General features: G+C 35.9%; 1 protein-coding gene across 4 annotated transcripts; it reads left to right on the top strand.

Moving 5' to 3' along the window:
- The first annotated feature begins 239 nt into the window (after window positions 1-239).
- Window positions 240-27,885, top strand: LOC109072321 (ankyrin repeat and SAM domain-containing protein 1A-like). 4 transcript variants are annotated; one of them, XM_042758983.1, is made up of 14 exons: window positions 244-735; window positions 7,664-7,730; window positions 13,442-13,557; window positions 14,496-14,594; window positions 14,942-15,088; window positions 15,173-15,280; window positions 15,384-15,554; window positions 16,948-17,079; window positions 17,675-17,746; window positions 17,859-17,942; window positions 18,209-18,346; window positions 19,223-19,402; window positions 22,087-22,185; window positions 23,534-25,053. In XM_042758983.1, the coding sequence occupies exons 1-14, from the start codon at window positions 469-471 to the stop codon at window positions 23,651-23,653; spliced, it is 1,800 nt and encodes a 599-aa protein (XP_042614917.1). In that variant the 5' UTR covers window positions 244-468; the 3' UTR covers window positions 23,654-25,053. The 4 variants fall into 4 exon arrangements, with proteins under 4 accessions (XP_042614919.1, XP_042614917.1, XP_042614918.1 ...); XM_042758984.1 differs by lacking the exon at window positions 23,534-25,053 and adding an exon at window positions 26,252-27,885 and having other exon boundaries at window positions 245-735; XM_042758985.1 differs by lacking the exon at window positions 22,087-22,185 and having other exon boundaries at window positions 240-735; window positions 23,534-25,054.
- Window positions 27,886-27,997: the final 112 nt, after the last annotated feature.

Genomic DNA, 27,997 nt, shown 5'->3' on the forward strand with positions numbered 1-27,997 from the left:
TGTAAGCTGTTGATTGATTTGTGGTTTTGTGCTACTGAGTTATGCACTGCAGAGAACCGGGGCCTCTATAGTGAGTGCAGTAGTGAGTCAGACAGACAGACAGACAGACAGGCAGGCAAGGAGGGAGAGAGGGAGGGGAAGGAAGGAAAGAGTCTTTTAAAAAAAACATAGAGTTTCTTGGCAAGGGGAGGGCAGAGGAACACAAACTGTGGTTGGACCCCTGTGACAATGTCAGGCACCTAAACCCTCCCTGGTTGAAAAACACTAGTACCATGAATGCTTACATTGGTTGGTACTGCTGTAGATCCAGGAGGCTGCTATAGTTTAAGTTTAATTCCATGGATAATACAAGCTTTCGCTGAATAATACCAGGTGGACAAGGACTAGTCTGCTTATCGCAGGTAAAGAGGATTCGTGTCCAGACCCTTTGCTGTTCCAGATAGAATAACCCGCAACGCCAAGGCAGGAATGTCCGATCCCACACCAGACATTTGGGCCCATCTAGACCAGACTGAGAGTGATGGATCGTCCGAACCGTCACCCCAGGCTTTGAGGAAGCCACCTGGGCATCTGAAGTTGGCATGCAGCCTTTCTAAATTAGAATGCGACCTGCTGGCTTCCCCTCATTGTGAGGATGACAGGCCTCTAGTTGGCCGGAGTGAATCCCTGTCCAACTGTGCTGCTAAGAGGAAGGAAATGGAGCAGATGCCATCGTTTGCCTCTGAATGGGACGAGGTAAGAGCTGATGAACTAAGATCAGAGGAGGGAGAACATGACACTTCCTCCCACCAGAGCAGATATGTTACTAGTTTTGAATTTGCTCTGAAAGTTACTTTTTAACATACACTACCATTCAAAAGTTTGCAGTCAGTATGATTTTGTTTTTTGAAAGAAATTCAAAAGGATGCATTGATCGATCAAAAGTGACAGTAACATTTATATTACAAAAGATTTTTTAAAAACGTGCATTTATTTTAAACATTCTATTCATCAAAAAAACCTAAAAAAAATGTTGCAGTTTCATCAAAAATATGACACTTGTAAGTTTTCAACATTTATACTAATAAGAAATATTTGTGTGCTACAGTATCTCAGCCTTGTCCAAACAAAAACAAATACAGCTTAAAAAGCATAGTGATAGCATTTTGGAAAAGAGTGTTTTTATTTATTTACTGAAAATTACAGTTTCAAACCTCTCACTTTACCATAGCATAGTCATGTAACAATTTAAAAAAAGTTGTGACATTTGTCAAGTATGGTAACCCATACTCGAAATTGGTGCTCTGCATTTAACCCATCCAAGTGCACACACACAGCAGTGAGAAGTGAACACACCGTGAACACACACCCGGAGCAGTGGGGAGCTATATCCAGCGCCCGGGGAGCAACTAGGGGTTCAGTGCCTTGCTCAAGGGCACTTCAGCCATGGGTATTGAGGGTGGAAGAGAGCGCTGTTCATTCACTCCCTCCCACCTACAACTCCTGCCAGCACCGAGACTCGAACCTGCAACCTTTTTTAGGAGTAATGCAATAACATAACATGTTACTTTTATAGCCTTTATACTGGTATACCTACATTACTTTTCTTTTTATGTAATTTATTTTCAGAAAAATGCATTTTCCTTTGATTAAATAAATATTAAATGAAAATATTAATATTAAATATTTAATATTAAAAGTGTTTTCTTGGAATCTAACTGAAATAAAATAAGCTGAAGAAATAATTTAATGTAATTAAATGACAAAAGCACATCAAATATTAATCAAATCATAATATTAATAAAAATTTAACTAGAATTAAAATGAAAATGCTAACTTAAAATATTAATAAAACTATAAAAGTATGTAAATAATACAAAATAACACTGGTTCAGAGCAAAACGTGAGTAAAGGATGACAGAGTTTACATTATTGGTTGAACTATCTCTTTAAGAGAGTGAGCTGAATAACAGTAACTGTCATGTTATTTTGCATAAAAAGTAACAATGTAACTTTTTGTTTAATTTTAGAACTTTTATTATGGGCATTGCAACAATGTAATGTGTTACTTTTAAAAGTAACATTCTTCAGCACTGGTTGTGGGTGGGAAAGAAACTCTAGCAGTGTTTAAGGTTGAGGAGGAAGGGAGGGAGGGAGTCTTGACAGTATCAGTGCCAGTGGCTGAATGCTGAACGCTTGGCTGGGCCCATCAGTCCTTCTGCTGCTCTATGCTGGCCGCAGCGCACGGGGCTAATTGGGCCTTAACTGTCACTCCACATCTTCTCAGGAAGCTTCCCAGGGGTCGGCCCACGCCGCACACACAACTGCTCCTCTCCCCTCGCGCCAGACCTTTAGTCATCATCACCCCAACCAGTGCAGCGCTGCCTTCACACCTTGTGCTAATCACAGTGACAAACACGCATGTTGATTCAATCACTAATCATCAGCTGATACTGCTGTAACAATATCTTAACTAGACAAATGTATCGGTTTTTCAGTAAATAAGAAAAAGCCTTAAGCCACCCAAACTTGGACATTACAGTGATTTTTTTTTCTTTTAAACCCTGTATTGCACTGCTCTGAGTGGCTTAAATAAAACAGCAGCAGACTGCTAAGGTTTTATGGGTTAATGCTATAGTATTGCTAAGGTATTTGTTTAGGTTTATAATCCGTGATTGCTTGTGTGACGTTCACCAGCTGGAGCGCGCTTGATAACTAGCAAAGGACATTTCATCCCATACCTCTTTCACTCAGTCTTGGACTTCATTTCCCATAATCCTTTGCCCGGCTTCATCAGTACTCATTGTTTGCACCTGTGTCTCGTTAACCCTGTCTGCTCACTCTATATAAGCCTGGTTCATGATGTCACTTATTGTGAAGTCTTGCATGTGTCACAGCTGCAGTCCCTCGTCCCGCTGCTTGGTTTTCTGGATTACTCTGTCATTAATTGGACTGCTTATTGTGTTTGACCTCATGCCTGTTTTGACTACAATTGTGGATTATTCCTCTAATAAACTACAGTACTGCACTTGGATCCTCAGCCTTCGTGTCCCTGTGCAGTTTTGTGAAAGCTTGGGTGTTTAAGATTAGGTGGTTGTCTACAAGGTGTATTTATATTCTTATTTATTGATATTGTGAATATTTTTATATCTTATTTTTATATATTCAGTTAGAATTAAAATATTTTTTGTTAATTGAAATAAAGCTAAAATAAAATATTAATATTAGAAGTAAAATGTAAAAATTATTTAAATTAGCCGTCAAGGCAACATTTCTATTTTTTGTTTAGTTTAAATTGTAACACTAAAATTGCTAACTGGGAATAAACAAAAACAAAAACTGAAATAAAACTAAAATTGAGATAAAAATAAATTAAACCTAAATAGCGATATTTTTTTAAAAGACAACATCTAACGAACTAAAAAAAACAAACTTAAGTTAAAATTAAATCTGAAAATGTAAAAGTAAAATCTAATTCAAACTATTAATAAGTAACTATAATAGTAAAAAAAAAAACTTTTGCTATTGGGATCTGACTGGTATCTAAGGTGTTGCTAGGTGGTTGCTTTGTTTTTCTAGGTTCTAGCTAGGGTTTCTAGGTCATTGCTAAACAGACACAATGCGATGGCTTGGCGCATTAATATTAAATTCAGTTGTGCAGTCACATGAGTGCATATTTCAAATATTTTACAAATGCCTGACTTGCATGGATCATCCAATCAGAATTCAGAATCAAAACTATCCGTTTTGTAATAAAAACACTTACCACTTCTTAACTTTGATCAGATTTATACTTAAAGCTTTATGAAACATTATCATCATGTGGTTTTGGGAAGGATTATATTATAAGATTTTGGAGCATCTTTTAAACTGTAGACATAAGCAGTTTAATAGAGCTGCTGTCAGGGTGGAGTGTCCTGTTCTCAGAACATCCTGTTTCACATTATATATAGATGACATCTATAAGTCTGAGAGAGGGAGGCAGAAAATGAGAGCGGGTGGGTTTGGAGAAATGACTGAAAGGATGAGGTGGTCCTGCTGTTAACACACCGATACAAACCAACTCAGAGCTGAGTGCTAATATACAGCCAGACAGAGCCAACATGCTGGCACACGCTCACACCGTATCCCTTCGCAAAACAGCTGCATCAGCATCTGTGCGTTAGTCACGGTAATGAACGTTCCTCGGACACAACTTCTGAACTGTGTGATCTTTTTGATGTAAAAAATGTTCTCCTATCCCTGCACCAAGGCTGTATCCAGTATTACTATGGTATCTTTTGATGTGATTGAATTGCAATGTAACTAGCATGGCATATGAATGAAAATTGTATATATTTTTAGTACCATGCTAAATACTAAGTGCCAAAGTATTACAGAGGTACAGTATGTTTTTGTGAAAGATCAACAAACTGAAATGCTTACCATTTTTGATGTAATTATAAATTTTACCTTGCTCCATGCACATTTTTAACACTGTCAGTGTGACTATAGCAGCTCAGTGTGTTAATGTTTCAACACTTCTGCAGAAAACTTGTTTAAAAATAATTTTGTGTTTGAGTGAGCGGTCAAACATGCTTTCCACAGATGGCAGTATAAATCTCTTCATAATTCATATGCAAACGGAAAATGTCAGGGGGAACGTATCTTCAGATGGCAAGTGAAAGATGTGCATGGAGGGAAAAGAAGTGGGCGGCAAATGCTTTCACCTGTCAGAGAGCTTCTGAGACTTTACGGCCCGTTCCACACACACGGCTTGCAAGTTCACTGAGCTTTTTTGCAAATTAGCTACAATTGCCATTCTTTTTTTTTTTAGAAAAACAAAATTTATTTGCAATTACATGAATACAAGAATGTAGGTAGGAGTACAAGTACAGCGAGCAAATAAATGTCAAAAGGTTAAAAATAAAGCTGCCAATTTAACATGTAGGTAATTATAACCAAAATAATGCATTAAAAGCATTAATGCATTTAATCATGCGCCATCAGTTGCATGACTTGGTGCTTGTTGCTAAAGATAAATAATTAAAACAAAAATGTAGATTGAATGCATACTACCCAGTAACTACCTGAACTCTAATTTTTTTAATAAAACAATTTAGTATGTATGAAATGTATTGTCATACTTTTTTTAAAAAACAGTAAAAAACAGTATTTAAAAGTTGTTTTCCTCTGCTATTCTCATTTTTTTGGACATAAAACTTGGCTAAAATAATGTTTAATTAGAATATACAATACTTTTTATTTTCTGATTTGTATGGATTTTCAAAGTACAACAAGGTATTATGTGTTTTGAAATATATTATTTCATATGATTTATTAAATTCTGCTCTTACATTGAATTTGACATAATACTGAATGCATTGATCACAGACAGTTTGGAATTATCTACTGACAGTCGCATTTACAGATTGGCATCTTCACTTTCCATTCTTAAGAATTGTAAAATTGCAAATTATGTAATTTTCTGAATGAGATCATATCCCACTGTCATGGTGTCTTTGCTTTAATCAGAGTGGCTCTGTGGTGTCAGCAAGGCATTGGCCATCACTCCAGTCTCTGAAGCCTGTAATCTTGTTACTACTTTGGCACATGGGAGGATGCAGAGCTGTATGAAATCTTTATTACCCCCGACTTCACATTTTCTCAAGCTGCTGGCTTCTACATATTCACTCATTAGGTTGGACATTGTGTGATGTTCCTTATTGCTGTCTCTGCAGAATGAAAATGCTCTCCTTTCATGAACTGTTTTTGGAACTCCGTGGCTGGAGGCTACAACCGCAATAACTCTCCCGCTACGTCTTATGTCTCTGTCTCTATCTATCTCTCTCTCTACATGAATCTACACTTCAGAGAATTCCTCAAAAACTAAATTCTACACATTTTGAAGAAATCTGCAGTCAATATATGAAGTCTAAAGTCCTTCATATGCACTGTATGTTTGTAAATGAAAATCTGTAACTCTTCGAAAAGTTGTTAAAGGAATATTCTGGGTTAAAAATGCTTTTGATTAACACTAAAAATGTTGGACTCGTCCCACTGTTTTAAAAAGCAAATAGTAAAATTCGCTGACAGAAACTGATTTACAACTGAAATCAATGGTTCAGTTATTGCCCATCGCTGTTAAATGTTTTTTTCTTTTCTTTTTTTTTTTGTCATAAGTCTGATGTGGGATTATATAGTTAACTAAAACTAAAAACATGAAAAAATGCAAATTTATTTTAATTATTATTACTTGAAATAAAATAAAATATAATTTGTTTTATTATATTTCAGCCGAGTTGCTCTTTAATCTAACTGCAACTAAATAGACTAAAAATTAATGACAAAATAAAAATGTATATAAAAAAAACTATTAATGATAAAAAATACCAACATTACTAAAACTTTAACTAAAATTAAAATGAAAATGTAAAATATAAAAATAAAATTTAATTCAAAATATTAATACAATTATAATATTATATCAATGTTATTAATGATAATGATATTTTAAATTATACTTGCTTGAATTTATTATATGGTATCTAATTAAAAAATACCAAGTATAAAATTAAAACAGGATGATTGCTGTATGATATTTCAGATTTGGTATAAAGGAGTTTATACTGATGCATTTTTGTGTCAAGATAAAAATAGAAAGTAAATTTTACAATATTACATTTTTCAAAGTAACACGGGCATCTGACATAAAACCAACAATGTTATTATAAAGTAATCTTAATGTCAATTTAAAAGATATTATGAAAGTAAAAAGGGTTTGTTACTGCTTTGCATTTCCAAATAAGACAGTATGGTGTATGACTTCATTTTATTTGATGGAAGTTGATTAGTTTTACTTTAGAATAGCATGAATTGTACAGAAAAGGACTTGTCTTGTATTAAGAAAAGTAAATAGATTTAATTTTGATTTTGATGTTGATGTAGTTTTAGTTATAGTTTAAGCCTGGTTTTAGTATAAATGTCCTGCGTTCTCTTAATGTGAGCTGTAAAATGTCTTGACTTCTGAACATGTATGAGGAGATGAAGCCTGGAATGCGCAGAGACAGCTGAGGGATTCTGGGAAGTGTACCATATAACGGCGTGATGATGCATTGTGCATTCTATAATGGATAGACATGAAAAGTGTGCAGAAGTAGGTTACTTGAGAATGGGAAATGCGAAGGCCTGTATGGCTAGAGGGAATCTAGCACGTGGGCATCTGACTGCTAAATGAATCTAAGGGCTTGCCAGCATGTTGATGCCACAAGCACACAGCAGACAAATTTGCCAGACTTTAAATATTACATCAAAAACCAACGTTTTTCTATTTTAGGCCTCTCCTAAAAGTAAATTTGATTGGAGAGTAATTGTCAAGCTTTTACACGGGTGGAAAAGTGTTCTGATAAATGTGCTTTCGGTTTGCTTGTCTAGTCGGTGTGTTTTTTGTATATCGCTCAGGGTTTTTGCTGGTTCTTTTTCGTGAACATTTACAGTTCTGATCTTTTTTTTACTCTTTAGGAGAAACTCACTCTTCTGCATTTCAGATTTTCTGCATTGTTGTCTTGGCAAACAACTGTATGAATTATGAATTAAAATCAGTTCTAAAGATGTCCGATGAAGACTAAACTGTCATGGCAGATTACAGTGAAATTAAATATTTAACTGCATTTATAACCCTTCTTTTCTTGATGTTGTATTGTAGATTGAAAGGATCATGAGTCTAATTGCCGACATCGAGATCTCCAAGGAGCATCAACCTGCATCGGAAGGTAAATATAAGATGTCAACAGAATGACTTTGCAAACTGTGTAAACTTATGGGTTAGGGATTTTACAATCTTACCACTCAAAAGCAAAAATGACTTTTTCATGCCAAACCTGTTTGATCATCTTTTTTCTGTAGTGCATAAAAGGGTTTTATAAATGTATTTTTTCCATGAATTGAACATCAGTGTGGTCAAGTGTTATTTGGACCTCAGTTTATCTTCTTATGTTTTTGATTTTATGTTTAGCTTTTATTTTTATATTTTTACTTTTGATGTTCAAGTTTTACCAATTTTGTTATGTGCTGTGTGACATATTTCCATTTAGCTAAACTTACTTTTGTTTGTTAGTTGCCAAGTCTACATTTATTGTTTAAGTTTAATATTTATATTTTATTGTATTTCAGCTATATTTTTTTAGTTTTAGTTTTAGTAAATTATGACAGAATTTTAATTTTTGGTGTTCGAACTAACTTCATACCATGGAACTCATCTCTAACTATTTGAAAATAAATACATGAAATATAATTCTTTTTTTTTGGTAGAATTTTATGATATCAAAGCTATATAACCTAACAAAACAATGGTAGTAAAGTTGCTGAGAAAGCAGTTAGAAGCAATGCATTTTTGTGTTGCATGTTTTTTTTTTCTTTCCTTAAAGGAAACAAATGTGTCTTTTAGCACATATAAAATAAATATTAATACATCTATTATTAAATATTATTTTTTTCTATTTGTATTAATGTTATAATATTATTTTATATAAAATATTATACTATTCTGATTAGTTCTGATATCATTACTGTACCATGATAATGCCAAAGTACTTGTATTTTGTATCATGGCATTTACATGATACTCCAAGGTACTTCAAAAATTACTATGATAGTATAGTTAGTACAATTCCTTGGAGGGCCGGAGCCCTGTAGAGTTTAGATTAACCCTAATTAAACACACCTGATCCAACTATTTAAGTCCTTCAGGCTTATTTGAAAACTACATGGTGTGTGTGTGTGTGTGTGTGTGTGTGTGTGTGTGTGTGTGTGTGTGTGTGTGTGTGTGTGTGTGTGTGTGTGTGTGTGTGTGTGTGTGTGTGTGTGTGTGTTGGAGCAGGGCTGGAACAAAATTCTGCAGGGCTCCGCCCTCCAGGAATTTAGTTTGACACCCCTGCTATAGTACTGTACATCAAAAGCATAGTTATATCATGGTACACGCCCACAAGGCAAAGATATTGTTATTTTACCATGGTTCAAGTAAAAAAAATAAATAAATAAATAAATAAAAACTGAACACTAAAAATTGCTAAAATGAAATTAGCTGAAACAGTGAAATTAGCTTTTTTTTGCTAAATGAAAGTTGCTGAGAAAGACTTTATTTCAATTATTGCATTATTTTGTGTTGCATATTATTTTTTTTCTATCCTTAAAAAAGAAAAACAAATGTGTCTTTGAAGGAAAAAGTATAGATCTTTAGAGGCAATTGAAAGCATTTGTCACGTTAAAGGAAAAAAACATTGTGATTTTAATATATTGACAGCCTGATTATAACCAATCATATTTATATGCCTAAACAACTAATCCTCTGTGACAGACCACAAAGCTTTGCTTTGGCTGAATCATCCCTCGGGTCAGAACTATTTCACTAGCGTCTTTAACAACCAGCGGTTTTCTTTTTCAAGCACATGCTCTCACTTTTCACCCCAATTTGGTCTGTGACTGATATTTTGGTACCTGATATTTTGACACAGACACCCTCTGGTACACAATGGGCACAGGGGGCCTACTTTAAAAAGATGAGATCACGATCCATTTACTGGGGCCATCGCAATGATACTCAATAATTAGGACTTGATATTCTTTTCTTCTTGAGTGGAGCCTCCCAAGGTAGTTGCTATATATGGCGAGAGAGCACTATATTTTAATGGACTTTCCTGGGAGAAATACAATTGTTTTGAAATTGTACAGAAGAGGATCACTTCAAAGGAACAGACAGCACTATTGTTCTGTGAGACATTGTCCTTAAAATTATCATGGGAGTTCAGTTGTTTGCTGTTGTTTGATAAAAATGCCAGTGTTTTCTGAAATATGTGATTTTTATCACACCTCAAGTTCTTACCATGTCAACATAGGCCATTTTTAAAGTCTACCGTTTACTGGAAAAAGTTGAAGAGCCCTTAAGAGGAGGACTGTGATATTGGAGTCAGAGAATGGAGATGGGGGGAAAAAACTTTATTTTTCTATATTTCTATATTTCTTTTTGTATGAAATATTAATATATCATTAAATATAATTGTATTATATTTTTTATATTGTTTGTATTATATATATATATATATATGTGTGTGTGTGTGTGTGTGTGTGTGTGTGTGTGTGTGTGTGTGTGAGATATATATTTATATATGTAAATAATTTGCTTTATATATTTATTATTTTATATTCATTTTTATTTATATTATTACTCTCTCTCTCTCTGTCTCCCTCTCTCTCTCTCTCTCTCTCTCTCTCTCTCTCTCTCTCTCTCTCTCTATATATATATATATATATATATATACATTGTCTTTACAAGTGAAAGTTCAGACTACCATATTACATTCTGATACCATCACTGTACCATGGAACTGCCAGAGTACTTTCTAATATCGTTTACCATGGCATTTACATGTTACTCCAAGGTCCTGCAAAGAATGCTATAGTTCTACCATAGTACATTAAAAGGGTGATTTTTACACATAAGATCACGGTAATGCTATTGGTAGCACCATGGTACAAGTTAACAAAAATGCTGGCATTGCTAAAATTTTTGGCTTCTTTTTGCTAAATTGCTGCTGTTTTTCCTCATTTTGCTCATGTTGGATAAAGGTGTGTGCTTAATGAATTAATGTCAGTGTATTTAATATGTACTACAATGTTACATGCAAAAAAAAAAAAAAAAAAAAACATGGTACCAAATCCATGAGAAACCATGTTGAAATTCATTATGGTGGCATTGCTAATATTGTTGGCTAAATTCTTAGTATTCTTCCTTTGTTTGCTAGTTGTTTTGGATAAAAACATCTGCTTAATGAATAAAATGCACCCCAATACTTATACCTCCTTCAGAAGTGAGCATCCTTTTGAGCCTGCAGATGTTTGGATGCACTTTACATATCAAGCCTGATTCAGTGTCTGTATGTGAATAACACCCTGGCAGGCTGACAGTTTGTATGATTTCCCTGCTCTCAGCTGCATGCAGATAAAGCCCTACATGCATGCATGAAGCAGCACTCATGTGTGACACTGAATTAGACCACATCACGCTATGCAAGATGTGGTCGGCGTCGTCTGCACATGAGACACGAGCACTACAGTTTGATCACGTCTGGAAAATCTGAATTCTGGCATTTGGACTCGGATGTGTCCAATATGAAGGTGGGCACAGGTGGGATTACATTAAGTGCAGCATGTGCACAGTGCATTTCGCTGAATAAACGTTTAACATGCAGCCCCAGAACCAGCCCCCCTCTCCCCACCGGTACAGTGACACATTCATGAATTTAATTCCTCTGATGATTTACCGTGGTTTGTGGCTTGGCTGCAATTTAATTTTTCATAGAGAGAGAGCAGGGGCTCTGGAAGCACTTAAGTGGGGGGATAGGGATGGAGCTGCGGGGTGCGGGGTTAGAGGAACCTGTAGGGTTTTTTTCCCCTCGTTCTTCCTCCCCTGACTGATCATGGCACAGTAGTGTGTGGTTTGGGTTTGTCTCTTGTTCCTTTTTCTGATGGTGTCCTTTCTGCACCAGCAAGATCAGAGAGCCTGCGTGCAATTTTAATCAGTATGGGGAGCGGGGAATAGATAGAGGGGCAGAGAGAGAGAGAGTAAGACAGAGAAAGGGGGTGGGGGATTGATCGCCACAGAGAGAGAGAGTGTGTGTATGTGAGACAGACAGAAAAAGAGAGGCATGAAGACGGGAGGGAGGGGGGTTTGGGAACGAGCAGAGCGTATATGTCGTGCAGCGGGTCTCAGCATCAGACGGCATATGGCAGCCCTGCAGAGCTCTCGGAAAGGACTCTGTCAATGAGAACTGGGCTAAAAAGCAAGTCAAAGAGGAAGAAAGCCAGAGACAGTGAGTGGACATGATTCGCAGCTAAACTGAATGCATAAGAAGATGTCTTTAAGGTGATTACCAGCTGCAACCGATGCGCTACCAACAGCTTTCTAGAGGAGCACTATGTCATTTGGATGTTTTGCTTTGTGAGCGTTGAATGCAGCTGCTGCTGTGACTGAGCGTTCCCGGATCAGGGATGCAGCAATCCTTGCCCCCGAGCGCAAGACCCTTAGGAACGTCTGCAAGAGGAACGGAGCGACCAGAGCAGGGGGCTGGGCTGCAACAAGAGGGACCGTGCCATCAACGGGGCTTTCTTATGGGGTTATCCATCCATTGTTGGAGCTCACCTTATTTCAGTTGGATCAAGGCTTGGCTGTACCTCACTTTGATGGTGTGCTCCGTTCTGGTATGTTAGCCCGACGAGGTGCGTCTAAGATCGGAGGGACCAGCAGTCTTTGGATTACCGTGACCGGAACGCTGCCTGATCGGGGCTGAAGGACCCTTAGGAACGTTTTCTAGAAGAACGGAGCGACCAGTGCAAGGGGGCAGGGCTGCAAAAAGAGGGACCAAGCCATCAACGGGGTTTTCTTATCAGTTGTTCCCACTGGATCAAGGCTTGATTTTACCTTGTTTCGATGGTGCATTCCATTCTGGTATGTTAGCCCGGCGAGGTGCGTCTAAGCTCGGAAGGACCAAGAGTACTTGGATTACCGTGACCAGAACCCTACTTGATTACGGACTGCTTGGGGAAGTGGTCAAACCGGCTACTTTCTAATGGTGGGAGGGGTTCCTCATCAGCAACTCAATGACGGGAAGAGAGAAATGGGAAAATGTGCCATGAAGATCTTTCAAAGGACGAGCTGGCATCACACAAGGCTTCTGGTGGCATTGTGGTGGACTGTTGATCAATGAGTTGGACTGCTTGCTTTGAGGATCCATGACTCTGTTGTAACAAACTCACTGACATTGGTATTCTTACTCTCCAGCTGTTCTTAGGGCTTTACTAAAGGGTTTTGCTTCCAGTTTCAAGGACAAGTCTGTTTTATCGAGCCTTGTATTGTAAAGGGGTGTTTGTTTCATAGGGGCAGAGCAGGGGCAAAGCAGGGTGCACTTTCCTGCAACTTCCTAGTAGCTTCTTGTAGATCTCGATATTTTGCTGCAAGCCAAAAGCTCTTGTTGAACTTTTATGATCATCCTGTCTGGGCAAAGTGCTGACATCCCTCTGCATGATCATTTAAATCAGATCAGAAGCTGTGTAGACGTTGCTTTGTTTGTTTGCCTCTTCTTGAGGAGCAATACCAAATTGTCCCAAATAACTGACTCCTTTACTTGCCACTCTTCTTTAAAGGACTACCTGTCAAGGTCTACCTCCATACCCCATCAGCCTTGGCTCTCATCTCCATTGCACTGAGGGCTTGTGGAGGTATCTCCATTACTAGTTCAGTCTGTATATCTGGGGCCCTGTGTCTAGCAGAGGCCCGTCGCTCAAGCCTGGACACTGCCTTGCTGTTGCTGCTGCTGCCCTCAGCTCTGCTGGCCAAAGATGATGTGGCAGTGCCACATCTCGGCCTCCGAGTGCCGCTGCTACAGGCTAAATGGTTTTTCGCTGCTCAAACGCCATCCTTTGTCGGCAGATGCAGCTGGGAGCCGCGTGCTGGAGCAGTCAGTGGGGGAGTGGCTGGAACACGTGGGCTTTCCTCAGTACGAGAGCAAACTGGTGCTCAATGGCTTTGATGATCTGCGCTACATGGTGAGTGGCTTTTGTGTGTGGGGATTGATTGACACAGCAGGTTTGTCAGGGGATGTGGTGAGTTTCTTTCCAATAAATGAGGGCCGAAAATATGATAAAAGGAAACTTTTTGTATTCTTAATGTAGATTCAATGCATAATGCTTTTTCGTTTGTTTGTTTTGTTTTTGTTTTTTATTCTGAGATATTTAATTGCTATAATGAAAAAAAAAACAAAAGCCAATTTTTTTTGTTTTATAATTGAAACAAAAATTATTTCATATTAAAAGTTTATTTTCTAAATAAAAGTATAATTTCAGATTTTCAGAATAAATGGGTACATGCCATTTCAAGCATTGCCTTGCATTTGACATGCTATAAGCCACATAAAAATATTTTAAACAGTATTTTTTTCTACAAATGTTGTATAATAATTGATGCATTTTATGATCTAAGAATACATGGAATATTTGTTTATTTAAAACATTTAATTTTAAAATATTGCAGGACTATCTAAGTGAACTGCAAAGCAAAACAGCTAACAATTAAGTAATGAGAAAGAAATTGTTACTTAATTTCAGTCACAGTACATAAATATAATTGTGTATAAATAGATAAAGTCTATTGGATGAAAATAAATGGAATATTTATATTCTGTAGATTCATAGTATTAAGGTGTCAAGCTTTCACCAAAAATTTAATGTATTTTTTAATTAGATAGATAGATAGATAGATAGATAGATAGATAGATAGATAGATAGATAGATAGATAGATAGATAGATAGATAGATAGATAGATAGATAGATAGATAGATAGATAGATAGATAGATAGATAGATAGATAGATAGATAGATAGATAGATAGATAGATAGATGCCCCTGCTGTCACTATCATGCAACACTTGGTTGTTCTTGTAAACGTAAATAAAGCAGAAACTAATGTGAATGTGCACATGTTCAGGGGAGTAACGTGATGGAAGATGAGGACCTTCAGGAAATTGGCATCACCGACCCAGGCCACAGAAAAAAAATCCTTCATGCAGCGAAAAGCCTTCCAAAGGTAGTGTGTTTCAGTCCCTAAATAGTATTTGGACACTATGTGTTAAACCAAGTGGCATTTATTTTTAAAAGGATAGCACACTTTTCAAGCACACATATCATCCACTTCCACTTAAAATGACCTTGGGACTGGTTGGTTAAAAGTCATTGCAAATATATCTCAGAAAAGTGACGTTATAGCTCTTAAAAAAAGATTTTGTTTGCACTTGGTTAGATATTTTGTCACATCACATTCAGACATTTTAAGTGTTACTTAAGTGTCCAAATGTCTCTCTTGGCTTCTCAGAGTGAATGATATATGCTAGGTTATGCAACCTATTTTGAGACAGCGTTTTTCTCCTCCTTTAGGTGAAAGCTCTGGGGTGTGACGGCAGCACCTCTCTTTCCTCATGGCTGGAAACTCTGGGTCTTGGAGAGTATCTGCACAACTTCCTGTCTAGCGGCTACCGAACCCTGGACTGCGTGAAGAACCTGTGGGAGCTTGAAATTGTTAATGTAACTGTGCTTTTCATGCTGGTGTGATCTTTTGTGTTACATGCATACTGTGATCTGATGCATTGACAATTTTTCCCTATGCAGGTGTTGAAAATTGGCCTTCTTGGTCACAGAAAAAGAATCATAGCCTCGATAGCAGAGCGACCGTATGAGGAAGCACCTTCAAAATCTAACCGCTTTTCCCAGCTCAAGGTAAATTACATAATTTAGCATCATTTAGGCCCTAATTTAAAATGTCAATACATGATATTCAGATATAACAATAAATATGTTTTATCTTGCTAATGTTTATCAGATTCAGGACCTGTTGTCTCAAAATACATCAGCTCTCAGTTATATGGATCCGTACAGCAGTCGCTCCATGGATATGTTGCTTCCGCTGGTAGAATCAGGCAGAAAGAGCCGAGCGTTGGATCAGGATGGCAGTATTTCCCTTCGCTCTTTCGGTGAAAGATCACGCTCACATGTAAGCACCTCTGTGACTAAGATCGCTGTGGTTAATGACTCCTTTCAAGTAATGATTCACATTTGAGTCATTCTGTGATAAATGTTGCAAACCGTGTCTAAGCAGTTCTACATTACATAAAAAAACACATACATTTTCACAATACATTTTTTATTTTTTTATTTTCCGTTATCAAGATTTACTAATTTTATTTTGTTTTTGTTATTTTTAGTCTTTTTTATGTCTATGTTTTTATTATTTGTAATTTTTTAATCAACTTTAGTTTTAGTTATTTTAGTACATTAAGGTAAACTAAATTAAAATGAGAACTGTTACCTTGGCAACTAGCTGAAATAAAAAAGTTTAGGTTTAATGTTTATTTTATTTCAGTTAACAAACACCATTTTTTGTGGTTTTAATTTTAGTTTCAGTTGTAGTTAACTATAATAAGCCTGATTCTTAACAAACACTGATGCAATTGTTATTCTTAAAAAATAAGGTAATTAAAAATATGTATTTATGTTTATAAAACTAACTAATAAAAAATAATAGTTTTTGCACTTGGGAGCATTGACATTTTAACAAAAATAAATTTAAAATTCTACTTTTTTGGACCTAAGTAACAAAAAACAAAAAGTATTGTTTGCTTATTATTTAATATATTTTTATTGTTAATTTTTACAACAACAACATAAAAATCAATAACTGTTTTCTCTTTGAAGAAGCTTTTGTATTTTTGTAAATTTGTCTAAAAGTCTGAACATTTCTGATCAGATTTTGTTGTGTCTGCTATTTTTAATACAAAAAAGGGAAATTTTCATGAAACATATTTAGTAATGTTTACTATTTATTGTTTAATGTTACTATTTATTTTTGTTTCCACATGCTCTCTAACAAATGAGTTAAAATGGTTATGAGGTCTTTGTAAAGAATTAATTCTTGAACGAATTAATGAATTAATGGGGCATTTATATAGCGCTTTATTGTGTATTGCTGTACACCCAAAGTGCTTTAACCACCACCAGTGTGCAGCATCCACCTGACTGACAAGGGCCAGTGGGGGATATTTGGCCAGGATACCGGGGTTACACTCCTACTCTGTACAAGAAGTGTCATGGGATTTTTAATGACCACAGAGACCTCGGTTTAACGTCTCATCCGAAAGATGGATGTTTGTGCATGTTTGAATGCTGTTACCATGGGGCACAGTAACACGTCTGGACACCACAGAACATGAATAATTCATAATTCATAAATAATTTTTTAATAACTGAAACTCATTATGTTTTTTAAATTAATGGAGAAACAATAGTAAAATGCTGCAAAACACCATTAAATATAACTTCACTTTGAATATAAATATACAGTGTGTCTTTTTTTTTAGTTGACTCAGATTGCACTTGTTTTCCATTAGGACCGTCATGCAGATCGACATTCACGCCTAAGTATTCGCCCTTCCAGCCACTCTGCCACATACACCACAGTCTCCACCTGGCACCATCACCCTGAGAAACTCATCACCGAGTCCTGCGTTTATGAGGCCAGAGTAAGTCTTTTCTATGAGGATTTGTCAGTTTATACACTTCACAATAGATTTATGTAGACGTATGCCACTTTTACTGATAGGAATGGATTGCATCTGAATTAACAACATAAAGATGCAATATTTCAAAAGGAATAGTTCACCCATAAATGAAAATTTGTTGAAAATGTACACATACTCAGGCCATCCAAGATGTAGATGAGTTTGTTTCTTCATGGGAACAAGTTTAGCATTGCATGTTCACCTATGGATTCTCTGCAGTGAATGGGTGCCGTCAGAATGAGAGTCCAAACAGCTGATAAAAACATCACAATAATCCACAAGTAATCCACACCACTCCAGTCCATCAGTTAACATCCGGAGAAGTGAAAAGCTGTGTGTTTATGAGAAACAAATCCATAATTTTGTGATGTTTTTATCACAGGAATAAATTACATTTTATAATATACATTAAAATAGAAAAAAAGTTATTTTATGAAATTGTAATTTATTGTTTATATTTTATATTATTTATAAAAAAAAAAAAAATCTTTTTCATACATGTAACATGATTACATCTACTAAGTGAATAAATATACTTTTCTGACATTCTGACCAGTATTTAGGGTCTGTGATCATCCGAGACCTACGAGGAATTGAATCTACACAGGAGGCCTGCGCTAGAATAAGGGTACACATATATATATATATATATATATATACATTAGTCAGAATGCTATTATTTAATGTCTTAAATTGTTTTGTGAAAAAATGATTAATGCTTGCCTTCTAATGTTTTCTAGAAATCAAAGGATCACCGGAAAGGTCCCGTCATAATATTGAATATCACCTACAGAGGAGTCAAGTTTGTTGATGCAGCAACCAAGGTAACTGCTAATACATACTGTCACTTAAGTTAACATTGGTTTACTTTAGTGTAAACCAGGAGAATTGGATCATCACTATCAGAGTTGGAGATTTGTAACAGGACAGTACCCTCTCCTGCACTATTTGTGGCATGGACATGAATGATAGATTAAGGTTATATATGGTTACATCGGCCTGTATGGTTATGAATTAGTGAAGTGCTCATGTTTTTAGCAGATGTTTGAAAATTGTGATGGACCCACTTGATATTTTTGTACTGTTGCAGGTGATGGTTGCAGAGCATGATATCCAGAACATCTCGTGTGCGGCCCAGGATCCGGATGACCTTTGCACATTTGCTTACATCACAAAAGATTTGAAGTCTGGTTACCACTTCTGCCATGTCTTCACTACAGTAGAAGTGGTGGGTTATCTGCTGTTTTATAGGGGAACCAATCAGGGTCGACAGAGAATAGGATTGTTCAAGTAAATAGGAAAACAAAGTTTTGCCATGTTTTGCAGCTTTATTTTTTAATTAATTTTAATATTATTAACTTTTATTTTTTTATGAGTTTATAATATTAAGGTGTTAAGGTTTTTTTTCACCAAAATGTTATTAAGTTTTCTTAAAATTAATTGAATGTAATTTTGTTATCTTACATGCATGTTACTATTTTTAATCAGATAGATAATCAGATAGATAGATAGATAGATAGATAGATAGATAGATGCTAAAATAATAAATGTGAATATGAATGTAAATTTCTGACAGAGTGAATTGAATATGCACAAGATAATATTAAAAAAGATTATTTAATTTAATGTTTAATAATTTTTTATCTCATTTAATTTGTTTCTGATACATTTAATTAAATGTACACATGATATTAATTTAATCTAATATTTAATTAATTTTTAATTATCTTTTTTCTGATACTGAATTTAATCTACACAGGATATTAATGTAATTACTTTTTTACATGAAATCTACAAGATATAAATTATATCTTTAATTTAAAGGTTTTTTAATGAATTATTTGTTTCTGACATTGAATCTACACAGGCTTTTAATTTCATTTTTAATTTATTTTAATGTTTTGCCCTTTGTACTGCTTTATGTAAATGAGCTATGTTGTGATTGGCTGTCCTCTTGACATGTGAAAATGAGTAACACTTACAGGTTGCAGTTTGACTGTCAGGTCCGATATAGTTTTCTCTGCCGCCTTTTATAGCCTTACTGAAAGTGAACACATATTGAGTAATTATTTATTGTCTCAGCTAATGGCTGTTCTCCATACAGACACAGACCTATGAGATCATCCTGACGCTGGGACAGGCGTTTGAGGTGGCATATCAGATGGCTCTCCAGGCACAGAAGGCCCGTCGTCACAGTTCATATGCTGGTCCAGCCTCCGAAAACATAGAAACCAAGACCAACAGGCCCACCTCTCAGTCCCGCAACAGTATGCGCCGCTCCACCGTGAGTATGAGCACATAATTACTTTAACTGATTACTTTAGAAAATTGTTCTCCCACAGTTTGTAGAAAAGTAGCATTTACAGTATTGCACTTACAATGGACATCTATGGGCTTTAAAAGCAGAAATGTGCAGCTTATATATTTTGGTTTAAATAAACTTCTGATCCTCTACAAAATTGTGCTTTATAATTGTGTTTGTAATGTTGTCTAGTGGGATGTAGTTTGGTCTATGTAGCTAAACGTCCCATCTTGGGATCCTTGTGCATATTGTGTGAAAATTACAGGTCTGTTCAGGGCTAATAAGTCTCATGTTTGAGTCTTTTTACTAATATTTATTGCAAAGCATTGTCCTCCATTATAAAATGCATCACTCTAAACACAATTTTTGCTTGCTTATACAAACTGTGGGAAGAGTCAAAATGATTTTCTATGTTAATCAACAGCTTGTCACAAATGCTTTTTGTTGAAAATACCCAGAATCGATAGACTTTAGTCAGCGGTAACGTCATATAAAATGACTTATTCACATTTTCTCAAGGTTTTTCCTAAATGTCTTAAAGGGATACTCCATCCCAAAATGAAAATTTTGTCATTAATCACTTACCCCCATGTCGTTCCAAACCCGTAAAAGCTCCGTTTGTTTTTAGAACACAATTTAAGATATTTTGGATGAAAACCGGGAGGCTTGAGACTGTCTCATAGACTGCCAAATAAATACCAGCATCAAGGTCCAGGAAAGTATGAAAAGCATCGTAAGAATAGTCCATCTGCTGTCAGTGATTCAACCGTAACATTATGAAGCAACGAGAATACTTTTTGTACACGAAGAAAACAAAAATAACAACTTTATTCAACAATTCCTCTCCTCTGCGTCTCTCCAAATTAGCATAGCGCAATTTTGACAAATCTGACTAGTACGCAAGCGGCTTATGCTCTTCGGTATCAGCCGCACCACAAGGATACGTTTATTATGTGTATTTACACTTTGGTTTGAAAGCAAACAGCGCATCTGGCACAGTGCGGCTGACACAGAAGAGCGTACGTCGCTTGCGTCCTAGTCAGATTTTTAACGTTACCGTTTAACGTTCATAACGTTACGGTTGAATCACTGATGGCAGATTGGACCTTGACACTGTTATTTATTTGGCAGTCTATGGGACAGTCTCAAGCCTCCCTGTTTTCATCCAAAATATCTTAAATTGTGTTGCGAAGACGAACAAAGCTTTTATGGGTTTGGAAAGACATGGGGGTAAGTGATTAATGACTAAATTTTCATTTTGGGATGGAGTATCCCTTTAAGGTCCTTCATCGCAGATTGTTTTCACAAGCATTATTTTCTGGAGTTTATATATTCTCATTTACACAGCTTCACTTGATTTTATATCAGTTTAAATATGGCATCTATTTAATGAAAGTCTATATTACATGTGGGTCAGTTTTGACACAATTTAATCACAGCACACACTTAATTCTTATTTGTGTCCAGTTCAGTGTGGGATTGATTTTGTGTAGCTTAATCTTTGCTGATTTTTAGTGTTGATTAGTTTCAATTCATGGGTCATTTCTGTTCTGCAGTACCTTCTGAACTTTTAGGCTTGTGTTTCTATTAAAGGATAGCAGATGTTCAGAGATTTGGTTTCGGTCAAGTGCAAACTTTATTAAAAAAGATTCGATAATTTACAGAATTGCAAGACAATAAACATGATGGAAATGAAGAGCTAAAGTTATCCATTGTTGAATAATGGATTGATAGTAAGCTTAAATGACAAGAAAAAGATTAATTTTGTTCAGTTTTAAGTTAATTTTTAAATTGTATAAACATGGTTTGAAATGTTGATATCACACTCATTTCTGTAATGTTATCGAGCTGGATTGAATGTTTTAGAGTGAGACACGGCAAATATAAATAAATCACCAAAAACATTCCCTAGAAAACATATTGATTAGAAAAGAAAGAAAAATGAAGAAACACCAAGATTAGTTTTAAATATGTTTTTCATGTTAAAACATCTAAAACCAAGGTAGTGAAACCATTTAAAATTCCCCTTCATGTTCAAATGTGATAAAAGATCATATGATTTCCATCTTTAAAAATGTTCTTTATTTTATTAAGACATATATGAATGGGTGGTAAAAATTCACTGCATTGCAGGAATGACCCACATGATCCATGGAACAGGTTTAATTGTGTCACAGAGGTGTCACCTCCAGTCCCAATGTATTTTGTGACCCTGGAGCAGAAAACCAGTCTTAAGTCACTGGGGTATATTTGTAGCAATAGCCAAAAATACATTGTATGGGTCAAAATTATTGATTTATGCCAAAAATCATTAGCATTTTAAGTAAAGATCATGTTCCATGAAGATATTTTGTAAATTCCCTACTGTAAATATATTAAAACTTAATTTTTGATTAGTAATATGCATTGCTAAGAACATCATTTGGACAACTTTAAAGATGATTTTCTCAATATTTTGATTTTTTTGCAATCTCAGATTTTTGCAATCTCAGATAGTTGTATCTCAGCCTAATATTGTCCTCCTAACAAACTATACATCAATGGGAAGCTTATTTATTCAGCTTTCAGAATATTTCTGAAAAAATTGACCCTTATGACTGGTTTTGTGGTCCAGGGTCCAGCCTGTAATCTGTGTCTCTGTGCTTCTGCCCGGTCCTCCTCTTCAGGGTGCACCTGTGCTTGAATGCTGCTGCTGTTACTGTCCCACGTGCTCCGCCCACCGCCCCTCCTACCTCCCGCTGCCCTCTATCAGCCCTGGAGTTCAGGTTCTGCTCTCTCTTTCTCTTTCTCACATTCTCCAGCACTCTTCTTCCTGCTATGTCTCTGGTTTTCTCTTCCCTGCCACTTATTCACTTTACTAATTTTCCTGTTACTTTCCCAGTTTTCACTGTTATCCACCTATTTTTCCCTCCCCATATACATTTTTGGTTGACACTAGCAACAGGTCACAATTTTAAAATGTGGTATAAGTAAAATCGTTTAGAAGTTTAAAGGTTGCAATCATGTACAAAATTCAAGGATGAGATATGTTGTGTCATTGGCAAATTCTTGTTTTGGCCTGAGGATGTGCTCGGCATGTCAACAAAATATATATTGGTTTGTTTAAACGAATCTCAGAAAACCTGTCAAGAACATACCTGTCCAGATGATATTTCACACCAAAAAGAAAATAAGATATTCTATTTTGCATAAAGAAAATGATGCCTATTTTGTAACTGTTGAATTGTTTTGCAATGTGACATTATTTTGATGACCATTAAGAATTGAAAAAAATGGCAATATATTATTATGTGTGTGTATACGATTTTAAATCTGCATATATTGATAAATTTTAATTTATTTTAGTATTTGTAATTCATTGTAGTGAATTTAATATTGCTTGATCCTTACAATAATACACATTGTTATGGTAATTACAAATTTGTGCATAATTGTCTTGGAAATAATGTCACAGTCAAAACTCTCATGGTTCGTAGGCTTAATTTTAATGTATGCAAAATGTAATTTCTGAAGGGATTTTTGGGTGAAATTTGACGTGTTTTCAGGAGATTTATTCAGTTATAGTTGTACTTCACAGATCACTACACAGTTCTTCAATAGGGTTCACCATGCCTGGAGCAATGTCTTCAAAATGACTAGAAAACAATACTGGGTGTTTCATAAAGTGGAAGGAAAAGTTTATGTCGCCTAACAATGTCATTGAGAGGACTTTTCAAAAACAAAGTATTGCTTTTTAGGCAATACTTAAAATGTTTTATCAGCAGCAACATTGGAGACAGCTATCCTACATTTACACTTTGTCAAATTCAAAACTTTCACTTTTTTGAAAACTACTTGAAATGACAGTATCAGGCGACCTTCTTAAAAGACACTATTTTTAGATTGTGTGCAAATTGAGTTCAAGAATCCATTTGTCTATTAACTTAGCAGATAGACTGAGCATCTGTTTGTGAATAAACGCTCAAACCAGCATCAGGTCCAGATATCAGTGTTGTAGTCTACGGTGATGGTGTTCATCCTCAACGGCCATCTCCTCACTTGTGTGAAATGTGGGTTTCCGTTGGCTGCCATTCTCTCCTGCAGTCTCACTCCTCGCTCCTACTTCTCCGGCAGATCGACCCTCTGGAGCCAGAAACGGACCTGCAGTCCCTGGGCAGCACCAGTTGGCTCTACGAACCACGGGAGTCCTCCAGGCCTTCGAGTAGCACCAAGTATGAGACTACCATATTTTGAAGCAGGGCACGGCCCTTGTCCAGTCCCACCTGCTGCCCCATTTCAACCCCATGCCCCATAAACTTGAGTGCCCCGTGCCTTCTCACTGTGATTTGTAGCCTCCCTCAGGGCAAGACTACTTCCCACTCCAGTCCACAACCCCAGCCCTTGCCTGCATTGCCCTCTCGGAGAGCCGTACTCCTCCACCTTCCTTTTTTGTCATCTTGACCAATGAACGCTTTCTGGAATCCCTGGATTTGCCGTATAACCAGCCTCCTCTAACTCTTCCGTCATGGTCCGAAATCGCCTCTGAAAGCTTCCCTATTTTATACATTATGCTGAATGTTTATGGTTCGGTCCTCCTCCGAACTTGACGTGCCGAGTAGCACTCACATACTTGTAGCATTTCTACATCTCCTCATCCAGATGGACATGTATTAGAACGGAACTTTATTAGAAATGAGTAGATCCACGAACTCTCTGACAGCAACAGCAATACTAGAACTGCTTTTCAAGTTTACGTACATTTACGATCATGAATGCAACATAACGCAGCTTCCCATCGGCGCTCCTCCAATTTTGTAGCACTAGATAACTCCCCCCACCCCCACCTCAGCAGTTCTTCAGTTGGGTCTGTCATCGGTCATTCACATCCAGTGCTTCCTTTTTGTCTTACTAGGCATCTGCAGCTCTGAGGCCCTCGGAAGAAAGACTATGCCTGTTTAGAGCGTTTAGAGGTTGGGATTTGCAATGCAATACAGTTTTACTGGGAAGAGTAGAATACAGCCCCAAGAAAATGGAATAACCAAGACAACATTCGCATTCTGTTTTCTCGTTGGAATTTAATTGACTTTTTATCTAATAAGGGAATCCATTTGGTTTCGTAAAGTTCTATATTTGTAACTTTACATTGTTAACATCACATAGTAAGTGTGTGTATAACCTCTACGTTCATTTTGTGATTGATGATTTGTTCTGTAAAACTGGTTACCTCTGAGATTTCCACTACAAAGTAATTTGCAGAAAAATGAGACAGAATATTTTCGTAGACATAATAGTAGTAAATGTTACTATTTTCAATTGCAAAAGAATTCCCACGGTGACAATTATCTTTAGAGAGAAGATAATGAAGCCAAGAAATGAAAAAAAAAAACCACTAAGGCTAGAGGTAAAAAAAAAAAAGAAGAAGCCTTATGCATATTGTGACAATGTACTGAACGTTTGGAAAACCACTGTAAGTTTGCGCCACTTTGTTTATTCACGAAAAAAAAAAATATTTCAGTGTATTAGATGCTAGAAATCTGCAGTTTTACTTTGGCTTAATGGCACAAGTCGATTTTACATTCTTGACATTTTATGTTTTGTCTTGTTTCATGTTCCACGTTCACACTGTGGCTAAATAAGATTTTTTTTTTTTCACTCACAGTTTTTTAAGGGGTTAAAAACAAATTTTTTAAACAAAAAAAAAAAAAAGAATTTTTATTATTTTTTTAATCATCATGTTGTTGTTAAAATGTTTTATTTTTTTCTTTCTTCCGTTGAACACAAGAGAAGATATTTTGTTGCTAGTAGCCAGTGACTTCCACAGTATGGAAAAAAATATACAATGGAAGTCAATGGATACCGTCAACTGTTTGATTGCTAACATTCTTCAAAATATATATGGACCCTTTTCACAAGACTGTGATGACGTGTTTAACGCTCATCAGCATCGTAAATCCTCGAAAATGTTTCATATTTGTAATTAAAACAATTTTTTATGTACATTTATAACACTAATTATCATGCATAAGAAACTAATTTTGAATTTTGAAAAAAGAAACACATACAGGTTTGGAAGAACTTGAGGATGAGTAAATGTTAACAGAATTTTCATTTTTGGTTTCTTTAGTCAAAAATAACGGCATCAGTGTTTGTGGTTTATAACCACTGATCTATAATAGAGAACATTATATTATATTATATTATATTATATTATATTATATTATATTATATTATATTATATCACTATATAGATCAGTGTTTATAACCGTTGTTGCTCTGGTGACACTTTCGCAACTGTCAGGCATTTTGCGTTACGAAAGGCTCCTGTATTTCGTACACATACAGAATGATAATTCAGGAGATTAATTTCTCATTTAAATGCTGTTGTCACTTCCAAAACGTTGCAGTGTGAACATGGCTGGTTTTTATCTTGTGGAAAGGACTGTTCGCGTGAGTTGGATTCTGGCTGTTAAGTTAATTCTGAACTGCACTGTTTGTCTCTCATGTCTGGTTTTATGGAGATATCTGTTAAAGTTGTGCTAATTTCTTTGTGACTGTGTTGCACATCCTCAACTTCAAGACATCACAATCATCCTCACTCATTAACAACCATCGTTTGCCATTGTTTTGTCCCATTTCCTAACTCAAGATTGCCAAAGAGGCTAACTCATGATTAATTTCACTCATGACATCACTGTAATGTGAGCTTTGTGTATTTTTGACACTTTTCTGAAATGCTGTGTCACATTTTTAATATTTCCAATTTAATTAGCAGTCCTTTCTGGGCTTTGAAAGCTTGATAGGGATTTTAGAGCATTCCCATTTCTGAATTCCAGTATATTTTTCCTTGTGTAGCTGACTCCACCTTTCAAGTTTCCGGACACCAAGGTGTGAATTGAAGGGGACTCAGGTGAAACTTTATGTGTGAGTCCAAATGAGGAAGAAATTGAGTGAGTATGCAAGAGAGAAAGAGAAATGCAAAATTAGCACTTAACTGCCGTACCAAACGGACTGTCCAAAGTTTCTCCTACTGCAAAAATAAACTTGAATACGGACATTACTTAGCCGATAAACTGATTTGCTGGTGATGTGGAAATGGACGTAACACATCAAATATTAAAATATGAATCAGCATGATATTCAATTTGACTGAATCTCACAAAGGAATGTCATATTTCACCCCAACATCAAAAGCAAGATGCTTAAAGCAAATCAATCAGGACTATTAAGATTGTTTGCATTCATATCTAGACACATTTTTGCTGGAAGTTCTGTAACTCGGGAAGAAATCATTATAATTACTGTATTAAAATCAGCATAAATTAAATTCAGTACAACCAAGATGTATACTAACGATTTATTATCATTTTCTCAGTATGGTAACAAGAATTTTGGGGTGTAATTTGTTTAATTGTCATGACAAATATGTCAATGCACGATCCTAAAAATAAGTTTTATTTGCTTCTTATTTTGATTTTGGGGGTGAAAGGTGAACATTTCTCAAGTTTTTCCATGAGATTCACTCATTTATGTCTTTAAAAGCAAGCAGAACTTTGTGGAATCTCTGGAAAACTGGACTTCTCTTTCCTGAGCACTGTGTGAACATTGTTTTAGTGTTCAATGTTTCCTCTTAAACTGTGGTTTATTTTCATACGGAGAAGGACTTTGTGAGTGACGTTAGCAGAATATAGCTAAAAAAAAAATTGATCTTTTTGGACTCCGTGTACATTATAGAACTGCTTGTTGAAGATTTTTGCCATTTAAAACAAAATGGGTCCAAATGTGGACCTGAGATGGAAATGCTGTGGTTGAAAAGAAGTACTTTCATGTAAATCAGCAAAAATATTTTTACCTTTATGCGAAGAGTCTAGCTAAATTGAAATCAAATCAATGGTTGATGCAATGATCTTACTGTGAAATAGCAAAGATGTAGCATATTTAGGCTATTGATTTGCCATATGAAAACAAAGAGCTGAATTAAATGTCACTTTATGGCCACATATCACAAAGCCTAGCTGTCTAACATCACAACCAGTGTTTTATTTTTTATAGTTAGCAAGTTCTTTGACTCAATGGAAAAGAAAATGGGCATATATGCAGCAGTGGAACAGAATGATTTACAGAAAAGGAGAAGACCTCCAAACCCCTCAGGCAACTTGTCCCTCGCTTCCTCGTTGAATTCACTTGAACTTCACATAATTGGAGCAAATACTGACAAACGATTTAACACCAATTACATTAGTATCCTCTTTTCTTCCTGGTTGGGAAGAGTAGGAGGATGTCAGAAACATAGCAGGATCAGGACAGAATGCTTGCACTTGACAACACAAGATAAAACACCGCTGTTGGCCTATGTAGAAGGTAAAGTAACTACGATTAAAAGATGTCTAATAAATGTACCTTTTGTCCTGAATGTTCATTCCATTTACTTAAAGAACAATCATTATACTCTCTCAATGCCACTGAACTAATAAATTCAATAGACTTTTTGCTCTGTGTTTTTGTCTTGTGTTTGAATTGCATTCGATTTGAGCATATTCTGTATTCTGGCTTTGATTATATTATTGTGAGTCATCAAGGTGTACATTACTGACTGGGTTT

The sequence above is a fragment of the Cyprinus carpio genome, chromosome A6 (genome assembly GCF_018340385.1).
Source record: "Cyprinus carpio isolate SPL01 chromosome A6, ASM1834038v1, whole genome shotgun sequence".
Classification (NCBI taxonomy): Eukaryota; Metazoa; Chordata; class Actinopteri; order Cypriniformes; family Cyprinidae; genus Cyprinus; species Cyprinus carpio.